At 37.5% G+C, this 12,406-nt stretch overlaps 1 protein-coding gene across 4 annotated transcripts in view; it reads right to left on the bottom strand.

Moving 5' to 3' along the window:
• Window positions 1-12,406, bottom strand: part of pign.S (phosphatidylinositol glycan anchor biosynthesis class N S homeolog) — a 151,821-nt gene that overhangs the window by 45,241 nt on the left and 94,174 nt on the right. For all 4 annotated transcript variants that reach the window (XM_041567654.1, XM_041567656.1, XM_041567655.1 and 1 more), the window contains one exon: window positions 2,152-2,260. In XM_041567654.1, the coding sequence (XP_041423588.1) occupies window positions 2,152-2,260 (109 nt within the window). The remainder of the gene's footprint in view (window positions 1-2,151; window positions 2,261-12,406) is intronic.

Raw genomic sequence — 12,406 nt, forward strand, 5'->3', positions numbered from 1 at the left:
TGGCCATTGTATAGATTTCCCTTTGTTCTGAGTCAATCTTATAGAACATCTCTATATGTTTATGGTTTCCTTGTACTGCACATTGTCAAAACTATGTCAACATATGACAAACCACAAGGATATTGTGCTAAATACACTACAAAATAACTAGTGCATGTCAGTCTGTGTCATATGCTATCCTTGTGATGTGGATGGCTGAATGCCTGTCCCTGTGTCATTCCACTGCAGGGTGAACAACTGGAACACATGTAGCAGACTAGGTTGTATAATTGTCCCAACTATGTGTTGGGTTTCTTGGCAGGCATAGAGTCTTTTTTTAGCCATCTTGTAATCCATAATGGCCTTGATTTCATTAGTAAAAGATAATGATGTGTCTGTCCTAGTGATGTTCTATCTGTCTTTCATCACTAAACAAGTATGTGTTGTCTGTAGAGAAAGTGTTGGTAAAAATCAATTAAATTTGCTTGTTCCCAGCAGCTGGCTTAAGGTGGACAAACACTGTCCAATAAAAGCCGGCAACTCGTCCTTTAGCCCTGCAACCTTGCCAAACAAGCAGATCTTCGCATGTATGACCAGCTTTAGGGAGTAAAATGTTTGTGTAAACTAGACTGCTGTACCCATCTGAGACTTTATTTCCTTCCTACAAAACATTGTAAAATTTCATTGAGCTGTTTCAGATCTTTGTCTTTGTTTGAGAATTGCTTATTACACAAAGGAACCAGTATAGGATACCACTAAAAGTTGTAGGATGAGTGACATTTTTATCCTGTAGTGTATAAATAAAGCAAAAACCAAAAACTGTCAGTTCCTGCACCTGCATTTTTCTAATAATAAAAATCTTCTCTGCTGAGCCATTGGTTTAAATGCAAATTAGCAGCAATTCATCTTTAGCTAGAATTTCAGAATTCCTGTGAAATAGCATAGCAATCAATCAGAATTACATTTCTGGCTAGCTTTGTGTTAAATAAATCATTTGAGACAACTATGTGTGCCCAGTTGCAGCCATACTATAAAATAAACTAACATTTGCAAAAAAATGATTATTAAAACATCATAAATAACCATTGTTGAGAAGATATTGGGAATTTTATGTTTGATATAAGTCCCTTCTGTATATCTGTATTTGGAAACACATCTGATCTATATAAACTATATATATATATATATACACATACACCTTTATCCTTGATCAGACTATAATCAGATTTATTCTGTATAAAAACTGGCAGGGAGCACCTGATCCAACAAAAGTCTATCACCCTGTGCACGGTTTCTAAATGCATGTTCATCATTCAATGCATTTTAACTACATTTTTAAACAAAGTCTAAAAATACTCACCATAGTAAAAATCTAAAAACATTTACCATAGTAAGTAATTTGATATGAATGAAAGCCTGGATTGTTTCACTCGTGCTTCTATTAACCTTCCCTTACTAAATGTTGCCCTTACTTTTCTTTTACTTAATCTTCAGTCCTCTGTCTTTGTCACCTTCCCTTGGAACACAATATTGATACAGAACTGACTGAAGGCAGCTGCTCTCCAGTAACTAAGCTATCAGCAACAAAATGACACTAGCAGTAAACTCAGGACAGTTATTCTATATACAATAAATTATAAATTTACAATTTATTTCTACAGCGCTCTTAATAACGATGTCTTATCATAAAAGGCCATTGGAAAATAAAACATCAGTGTTAACAAAATACTGTTGCGTTGTGATCATTTTTATTTCTGCAGCCTCGGATTTATTCCATAACACAGCATTCGTACTGCAAGCAATCCAGATGCAAATGGACTCACAATGCAGTAAGACTTGCCCAGTCTGTTACACCTCTAGGCAAATACTCACCCAAGAGCTGCTCGTTCAGTCATTTATAACAACGTAAAAATGGAAATATGTAGTGTGCTTTAAAAGAAAATCTGTGCATATATTAAAAACAGCATACCGAAATATTTTCCCATAAATTAATCTAGCAAAAAATCCAGAAGATCATCCTGACTGTACATTTCCTTAGTGAATTTGTGCAAAATCTTTTTCTTCATCATACAATTATAATTCATGGCACATAGGCACAGCATACTTCAATCTACTACTATGTCTGTAAAAGTCTATATTATAATGTACATATGGTAAGGAAGATTAACATACCTAGTGTTGTCCAGCTAACAAATTGGTTAATTATAGGTAGTCCATGTTTGTCTGCTAGACTGGAATTGGTAGTATTCACAATGTAAATTGCTAAGGCGAGTATCAGCATCTGCAAAGCAAAGAGGGTACTGTGAATAAAGTCACATATAGGTGGACAAAAGTTTTAAAAATTTCTGTAATAATAAAACAGTACACTGTACTTAATCCAAACAATGGTACAATTAATCCTTAAAGGGGTTGTTCACCTTTAAATTAACTGTTAGTATGATGTAGGGAGTGATATTCTGAGACAATTTGCAATTGGTTTTCTTTTTTTTTTTTTATTGTCTGTTGTTTTAGAGTTACAAATTATCCTAGCAACCATGCATTGATTTGAATAAGAGACTGGAATATGAATGGGAAAGTAATAACGAGTAATAAAAACTCAAATAATTATATAATTATAAGAACTAGCCATAACAATAAATGTGTAGCCTTACAGTGCATTTGATATTAGATGGGGTCAGTGACCCCCATTTGAAAGCAGCAATGAGTCAGAAGAAGGCAAATAATTAAACTATAAAAAATAAATAATGAAGACCAATTTAAAAGTTGCTTAGAATTGGCCATTTTATGAAATACTAAAACTTAACGGTGAACCACCCCTTTAACGGAAGCAAAAACAGCCTACTGGGTTTATATGATTTGCTAATGAACTTAAGGTATGAAGAACCAATACAGAGAAATACAGTATGTGTTTATGCCCTATGCTTGCACGGGCAAGGAACACAGGACACTCTATTTAAAAAAAACATCTGGCAAAAAAACTTACTAGCATAGGGAAATTATTTGGGTCCAGTATTGTTTTCCATTTTATATCCCTATTCAGGCATGGTGATGATATGTAAGGAGAATTTGTCACTACACAGATTTACACCCCATCCAAAAACTCATTAAGCAAGGAATCGGACCATAGTCAATAGAACATTGTCAAATAAATTAAATCTGCATTAAGGACGATGATAGCATTAAACACACAGATCTCAGTGTCACTTTATTGCAAGCATGGAGCATTGAAGAACTTCAATAGATGAAGGTGGTCTAACTTAAAACTGGTTTGGCTAGATACAGTAGATCACGATTTAAGCATGATGACATTTTTCTATATCATCAGCATTCCATCAAAGAAACCTTTACACAGTCAACCAACAAATGATGCACGCTTGTCTAAATCAGTATGTGAAATATGTGTGTGTGTGTTTACAGTATATTCACAATAGAGATCCATATATTTACAATAGAGATGTAGCTATAGGAGTTAAAACCATAACTTGATCCTTATGTTCTAACAGGGCTCCATGGTATAAAAATAACTGTACATATATTGTAGAATAGACATATGTAGAATAAAAACATATGAGTGCAATGTTTTTTATGTTACACGTAAGTCTTCCTAATGTTTTTGTGTGTATGATGTGTATAATTTGAACACAAGAAATGAGTAATCATTGCTTTGCTTATTTATAGAAACTACAAGCTGTTTGGATTGGTACACAGATAACATGAATTTACAAGGAAAAACAGATATAGCCTGTGGCTGAAAATTGCACATTGTGTGCTAAAAATAGAATTTTCAGGTCAAGTCCACAGAGGGTTTTTACAAAAGCAAATCTATTTCTTGTTTGATTTCAAGGGAACCTTTAAAGCCCCTGCTTGAGTTTAAAACCAATTAATAAATGTATGCTTGACATTTCTCAGAGGCATATAAATGACACCATTTCTGATGATACATCATTCTGTTAAGCTATTTCTGCTTGATGTTAACCCATTCTGTGCTAAGAAAGTCCACAGCCTGAAAATATGATGTCCAGCCTTGCAACAGACATATGCCAAACCAATGTATAGCTTACTGTATTGATAATTACCAGAACACACTGTTTGCAATGATGACCGCAACTACTAATGTATGTATATATATATATATATATATATATATATATATATATATATATATATATATATATATATAAAATATCAAAAACAGACCGCACTCCAAGGGCTTTTAAGTGAAAAAAACTTTTGTATTTTATTTTCGACGTTTCGGCGCCATAACTCGGGCCGTCCTCAGGAAGGTGAACTCTACACATCTATACACACAATTTAAAAGTGAACAAATTGGCGCCAAAACCGATTTGTATGACGTCATTGGTGGGTGTGGCTAATTTTGTGCAATCCCACATGTGCCCTATAACATTCTTAGGTTGCCAAAATATACATTCGTGATGAGTACTGTCAAGTGAAGAACTTGTGTATTAAACAGTGCAAAGTCCTGGTAGTGAGCATCAAGTGACAAAGTGTCAAGATAAACACCCATCGTGACTTTCCCCTAAGCAGCGGGAAGTGGGTTAAAAACATTTAAAAACACTCACCCCAGGAGTCGTAAGGATCTGGTTCCAACTGCCCTTGTATCCCAATAGTGCATCAGGCAACACCAGTAAAAGTTGCTGTGTTACCAGGGGTGCTTCGCCAATGAGGCAAGTTGAGGCTGTTGCCTCAGGCGGTAGCGCCCCACTAGGTACCAGGGGCAGCAAAAATGCTGCTCCTTGTAGTTTTAAGAGAAGATTTCCGGGTGAGGGGGGGCAGCAGCAACTGCTGCTGCGTCAGGCGGCGGAGGGGCCAGGATCGCCCCTGTGTGTTACCCTTTCAATCGGTACGCTGACATCGCCAAATACGGTACGCACGGAGCTGCTTCACTGCTTGTGCGTGTTGCGTCGAGGCCCGGTCCCCTTTGCCTAGGAGAGCAGGGACGCCTCTTTCGTAGCTCAGCGGTGATGTAGCGTGCGGTTCCTATTGGTTCGCATCTTTCAATCTACGAGGATCTCGGCTGCCAGCGTCCCCTCTTTGTGTGCGGGTCTGCTGGTATTTAACCCAGTGCTTAACGCTGTTGGTGCCAATTAGCCTTCTCCCCTATTAATGTAACTACAACTTCATCGCTCATTTCTATGCGAGAGGATCAGGACGAGGGCTTCCCCTCCCTTCTCAATCAGCGTGACCACTGGAATTTAACCCGGTGGATCCCGCAACTCACTGGGAGTGCCCATTTGTCCTATTCCCACTCTCAATAGCCACGTCACACAAGCATACCGCTACACACACAGTTTAGCAGACTTACCCTTCGTCACGTGTGGATGGTTTTTAGGGAAAAAACGTCTCTTACTAGGTAACTGGGCATACTGGTGTGCACAACTTTCCCTTGTTTGTTATAGTTATACAGGAGCAGAGATCAGCTCCATGTTGCTCCCACCTTTCCCAGCAATAGTCAGGTGATCCCACTAGTGGCTAATAAAAGGGCAGCCAAGTTTGGGAGTTTTACTTTGAAAGCAGCTAGTAAGTTGCAGGTAAAACTTAGTCCCTTTGTAAAATGTATAATGAAGCAATAGAATTCTTAATGAATCAGATGAAAATTAAGCATAGGACTGGCTAGATATGGGATGACTTTGACATAGTTGGCCAGCTTAAATATATTGCAATATATGGACAAACAATCCCTGTTTGTTTAAAGGGTAAGGCATTTTTTAGTAGCAGTATGCACAAAATGTCTCTGTCTTAAATATATTGATAATGGGTTGAGTGCAGAGGACCTCTTGTATTTGTCTATTATTTGTATATTATATATATATATATATATATGTATACAGTATATATTGTAGGATATGCTTCCGATGACAACATTTGTGACTAGCTGAAGGACTACAATGTAGACCCAGGGTTGTTTAGACTAGAAACCTAACCACTAAGGTTTTTGATATATCCAAAAATAAGAACAACTGTAGTTTAATATCTGGATAAAGCCATTTGCAATCTGGACAAGAGGCCTAAGAGAATTATGAGCAATAGGTTTACTGCAAAATCAATCATTTGACCTGTGATAGGTCAGGCAAGTGTAAAAAAAGAAGACATCCAGGAAGTCCCAGTTTACTAATACTGTAAATATGTAGAAAGGCTACAGAAGAGCAGTGCCAGCAGAATTTCACATTTTGGTTACGTGAAATGCCAGCTGTTTTTGAAATATTTTGTACTCTCTCACTTTAGGGGCAATTTAAACCTAGGAAAACTATACACATTTTTCGGGAGACACTGAACATTCATGTATTTCCACCTCTGCAAAAAGATATATAAAAATGAAAAATTCCTATTTATTACAAACTATGAATTTATACCAGAAAAATATTTAATTTTACGCATGAAAATCCAACTGTTTTGGAAAGCCTCATGTCTCTTGAATGTGCCAATACCAGATATATATATAGTTTTAGGGAGATTTAGGACTTCTGTACAGCAAAAACTCACGACAGTATAGTACCGAATTTTGAAAGCACTAAGGCAGAAAATGGCATACTTTAGATTCCAAGGCCAAAAAAATCCTGAAACAGTAGGTTTACCCCAGAGAACGATATATTTTTGAAAAGTACACATTCTGCTGATTCCAAAATGGGTAACTATGTCTCTCCACTCCTAACTACCAAACATCAAAGCTTGTATGAACATAGTGTTTTTTATAAAAATTCTGAAAAATCACTTCAAAGGCTTTAATTTGCCGCTCCGCATATCCCACACTGTATTAGATACCAAGAAAAAGCACACTGGATATGATTGACAGGGGTCCACTAAACAGTTTGATGCCCATTGTGCAAAGGTTTACCAAAGTAACTGGCATTTAGAGAAAACAATATGGATATATAGCAGAAAAAAAATCCATGGGCAAAAAGTAACAAAGAACAGAGCGTAATGGTATAAAATCACTAAAATTCAACAAAACCACAAAATTCAATGCTTTTTTTCCGACCTAGTGTAATCAGCACTCAGAATCAAAGTTTGAATATTTTAGCATGGCCAAATAGGTTTTACGGCCAGAAATAAGCAAAGAACACCTACACAAACCTGAAAATGTAATAAAATAGCTAAACATGCAATAAAATGGCTAAAAATGCACCACGATCACCGAAATTGCAATAATCACCGAAATATCATACAAAAGGTATTGCGCAGTGCAATTAGCGAATGCGATATTCGCAATGGCAATAAAAAAAAATTAAAAAAAGACAAAATAGTGTAAGTTTGTACATGTGTGTACAATTGGCCAATTGCGTGCTGTGCGTGCAAGCGTTTGAGTGCTGTGAATGTGTGTGACCCCCCCTGATCCCCCAAAATTGTATGTGTGTGTAAGTGGCGAAGTGTGTATTGGTAAAATATGTTTTTGTGTGGTGGCACTAACCTGAAGTGGCAGGCTCACAATCGTCCATCAGGGCTTGAGAAAGAGAAGGCACCATCTTGACGCGGTAAGTGGGTAGAGCTGGAGGAGCAGGAAGTGCGGGCAGCAGCAGGACAAGTCCATTGCACATGTCTGCTGCTGCCTTTGGGGCCCCTGGGCGATCGCGCCTAAGGGGCCACTCGTTCCCCACCTACGCTCGTTGCCTAGGGGCCGGGGATTGAAAAGGAACGGCTTTTTAAAAAAAGCCACTCCTCCATTCCCAAACCCTTTAATGCTACAGAAAGTAGGAACTACGTTCTGTGGCATTTCAAATGGCTTTTCCACAGAACATATATTCTACGTTCTGTGGCACTTAAGGGGTTACCAAAGAAATACATTGTGTTACAGAAATGTTTTAAATAAGCCACATATGGTTGCACTGACTACTCTGTGAAAAGTTGACTTTAAACTATGTATTGATTTAAAGCAGCTGATGTGCTGAAAATATTCACTGTCACTTCATGTCTAGACTGAACACTGTGTCCAAGCTCAGAGTTTTATGTGCTAATCCGAGTATTACAAGATAAATCTCAAGAATGACAAATATAGAGATCAATGTATTGCTTGTTAAGGCCAAACAACCATTATGCTGTTTTTTATGGTGATTTATTTATTGGGAAACTGTTTTTATTAGCGATTAACTAAGGAATAAAAAATGCTATTAGTAGAATTGAAATCTGGTAGATCCCACATATACAGTGTCTTGGAAAACAAATCATGCACTTGACTGATGCCCTTAATTTTGTTGAATTTGTTGAATTCTACCCTAAAAATGCTAAGCACTGAACGTGAATAGTACCCAAATACCCTTGTAGGGAAGATAGATATGTTATTGGTATAATGTTATACTCAATAATGTAACAGCTTTTAAATTCTGTATTTTTTATTTTTTATTCTCCTATTCAAATATTGTTTTGTTTTTTGTAAGAATGGTCAGAACGTGCAAGGAAAATTACTAGGTAACTGTTAATTATAATAACTAGTTAACAGTGACTGAAGGTCAAAGATGTTTTCAGTGAAATTTCTTGCCAATATTCCATCAACATGTCATCTGCTCCTTATGTCCTGTCTTCTAAAATGCATCAGTCCCCAACCTCCAACAGCTGCTTCAGCATTTAGCAAGTTGTACAAGTTAACAAGTTTTGCAGAAGAGTGGTGCTTGAAAGTTTGTAAACCCTTTAAAATTTTCTATATTTTTACAAGAATGTGACCTAAAACATAATCTGATTTTTAAAAGTCCAAAAAGAAGATGAAGAAAACCTAGTTAAACAAATGAAACAAAAAATATTATACAATGGACAGGTTATTGGGAGGGGCTGGGGAAGACCCAGCGGTCTTGGTACATATAGGTTCCAATGACAAAATTAGAGAGGGGGGGGGGAGTCCTTAAGAATGATTTTAAAAGACTAGGTGTAAAGTTGAGGGCTAGTACTTCCAAAGTAATTTTCTCAGAGATATTGGCTGTGCTATGAAGACAGCTGGAGCTTAGGGAGATGGCTTTGTTTTTTTTTTGGAGAACTGGGCTGATTTTTCAATTGGCTACAGGCTCTTTGCCAGGGATGGGCTGTACCTCAATGATGGTGCAGCTGCTTTGGGGGAGAAGATGGCTAGAGGGTTGGAGATGATTTTAAACTAGGTGTGGGTTGTGGGCGGGTGCAGTAAAGGATTCAGTGAAAGACAGATTAGACGAGGTAGTGGGCATAGGAACAGAAAATGGGAGCAGAGATATGGTTGGGGGTACTTTTAAGGACAGGGAGGACCTCTTGTCAAATATGCAATATGGTACCACTAATAAAAGCATACTTGCAAAGGCAAGGAGTCTGAAGTTTAAAAAGCTGATATAAATGAGGAGGTGATAGAAAATGAGGGGGCAGGAGCCGTATGGGTGGAGCTCTTCACTGATTGTAGAGAGTCCAGCAAATGAATTATATGCTATAGACCCCCTAATGTAAGTGGAGAGGAGAAGGCTAAACTCTTGATGCAAATAGAAAAGGCTGCAGTTTGGGGAAAGTAATAATAATGGGGGATTTTAATTACACAAATATTGGCTGGAGCAACATAACTGTCAGGGCTGTTAATGGGAGCAAGTTTATAAATGTGTTGCATAAAAATTTTATGACACAGGTTGTTGAGGAGCCAACCAGACAAAATGCTATTCTGGATCTAGTGATCTCTAATGACCCAGAACGTATAGCAAATGTGCAGGTGATTGAACCCCTGGTGACCATTATGTGATCTCATTTATTGTCTGGTGCAAAAAAACAAATGTACACAACAAAAAAACTGAATTTCAGAAAAGCGAATTTTAGCTGCCCTGTAGAGCATAGATTGGAGCATTATGTTTTCTGCACAGAACCACAGAACAGGAATGGTTGGCATTTAAAATGTTATTAAATCCTTACTGTTCTCAATTTATTCCCTTAATTAGTAATGGTTGAAGCACCAAGAAACACCCTATGTGACTTATAAAGAGGTAAAAAAGTTAATAGGAAAAAAGAGATAGGCATTTAAAAACTACAAGTCTGTGGGGACAGAAGCTGCATTTAAACATATATAAACACTATAATAAAAGTTATAAAACAGCAATCCGGAAGGCAAAGATTGGAAATGTGGGGTGTGTTGCGGCAGAGGCTAAGACTAACCCCAAAAAGTTTTTTTTAAGTATATTAATAGTAAAAAGAAGCAGGTTGAGTATGTTGCACCCTTTAAAAAATGGTACCAGTATGGCGATAACAGATACAGAAAAGGCAAATGTGCTAAATCAGTTTTTTTTATTCAGTGTATACAGAGGAGTCAGAGTTCCCAGACTCACCTCATAACTGCACTTTTGGTTCAGATCAATATAGTCACTGGCTGTTTCAGGATACGGTTCATAAAACTTTACCAAAAATGTATATAAACAAGGCTCCAGAAAAGGGTTTCTCTGTTTAAAGAATTTTGTTAATCCATTCCAGTAGTCCAGTTTGCATGTTGGAGCTCACACAGAAAGGTATATAATTCCAAGGTATTAAAGGGGAATTAAACACCCCCTACCAAAAGCCTCCCCCCAATCTTGCAGGCATTGTTCCCCTCTCCCTCTACGCAATGTGAATCATTTGAGACAAGAAAGTTAAAGTTAAGAAACCTTCACATGGGTAGCTGTAGTTCTGTCTTGCTAACGGTTATGATAACATTTTCATTGAATGTCCCAATAACAAAGTTTAAACCTGTGTCCAGTGGTGTATAGTATAATGTACTCCTTAGGGGACCCCATCACCAAAGAGCATATGTCTGGCATTGGACTGAAATGTTACAGGTAGGATTGGAGGATAGATAAAGAAACAATGTTTCATGGGACTTCTAGCAATAAGTATTTGGTCAGGGAAGTACAGGAGACATCCTATCATGCAATTACAATTAGGGCGGTCATCAGAAATCAGCCCATGTGTAATGGTCCCTGTCAACAAGCAAAATGGGATCCAAAGAAGAATAAATTACCTGTGCATGCCTGATCATGACCCTGACCCCTCCCCCCATCCAGTCATACTGCACCTAAACAGGCCAAGAGGCTGTTGTAAGATTTAAAAACAAAATAGTATGGGGCAGAAGTGGAGATATTCTGGTACTTCCCAACCAGTGGGTTGCTGTAAGATGCCATAGAAAGTCACTAATGTCACAGCCACTCCACTTTTAAATCCCAGTCTGGGACATGAATCCAAACTTAATATAAAAGTGAGTTTGGGGAAAAACGTATCTACAAGTGATCCAAACTAAGCATTTGCTTACTGGAATGTGTGCAATGGTTTGTTAAAGAGCTTAAAGGAACAGTTCAGTGTAAAATTAAAAACTGGGTAAATAAACAGGTTGTGCAAAATAAAGAAATATTTCTAATATAGTTAGCTAGCAAAAAATGTAATGTATAAAGGCTGGAGAGAGCAGATGTCTAACACAACTTCCTGCTTTTCAGCTCTCTAACTCTGAGTAAGTCAGCGACTTGAAGGGGGGCCACATGGAACATAACTATTCAGTGAGTTTCCAATTGATCCTTAGCATTCAGCTCAGAGTAAGAAGCAAACAGTTATGACCCATGTGGCCCCCTAAAGTCACTGATTGGTTACCATACAAGGCAGCAGCCAATCAGCAGAAACCAAGAAAGATGAAAAGCAGTAAATTGTGTTCTGCCTGTTATATTAGATATCCAGTCACTCCAGCCTTTATACATTATATGTTTGGCTAACTAACTATATTAGAAACATTTTTTATTTTGCACAGCCTATTTACCCAGTTTTTATTTTTATATAGTACAATTCCTTTAAAAGTCGAGTTAACATCTCTGAAAATATTATGTTTATTAGTTAGGATTCCTTGCTAAGCAGTCAGAGCCAAAGTCCCCCTTTTCCCCCTCCCCCAAAAAGGGAAACAAAAAAATGTCTGAGTATGAACTTTGTCTTTACCTTATAAACACGTTTTTAGTTTGGTTGTTTTCAGATTGTTCACTATAAATAATGACAGTGGCATAACTAGATATTACTGGGCCCCACAGCAAATTATTTTTCAGGCCCCCAAAATGTTTAGAGGTTGACTTGTTTCTCCAATATTTATTGAAATTGTATATGAATTATATGGGGCACCTATACCTCCTGGGCCCCCCTGCAGCCGCAGGGTCTGCTTCCTCTATAGTTACGCCCCTGAATAATGACTTTTTGCAGTGGATTTACATTTTATTATTTTGCACTGTTTTCCAAAACTGAAGTATAATGTTACTCTCTCTGGTGTTACAGTGTAGCGGCTCAGTGATCCTGAACTGATAGAATTTGCGACATTAGTTGATACATTTCTCAGCAGCATCAGTAGGATGTTAGCCATTATTGTATCAATTATAACAGCTGCTTTTAATGAAACTTTGGGATTAGGTTTCATTCTGACTAGGGCCCAACACAAAAACCTACAAGCACAGTTAATGGCTTGTGCTAGAACTAACCCTAG

This window comes from Xenopus laevis, chromosome 6S, assembly GCF_017654675.1.
Source record: "Xenopus laevis strain J_2021 chromosome 6S, Xenopus_laevis_v10.1, whole genome shotgun sequence".
Lineage (NCBI taxonomy): Eukaryota > Metazoa > Chordata > Amphibia > Anura > Pipidae > Xenopus > Xenopus laevis.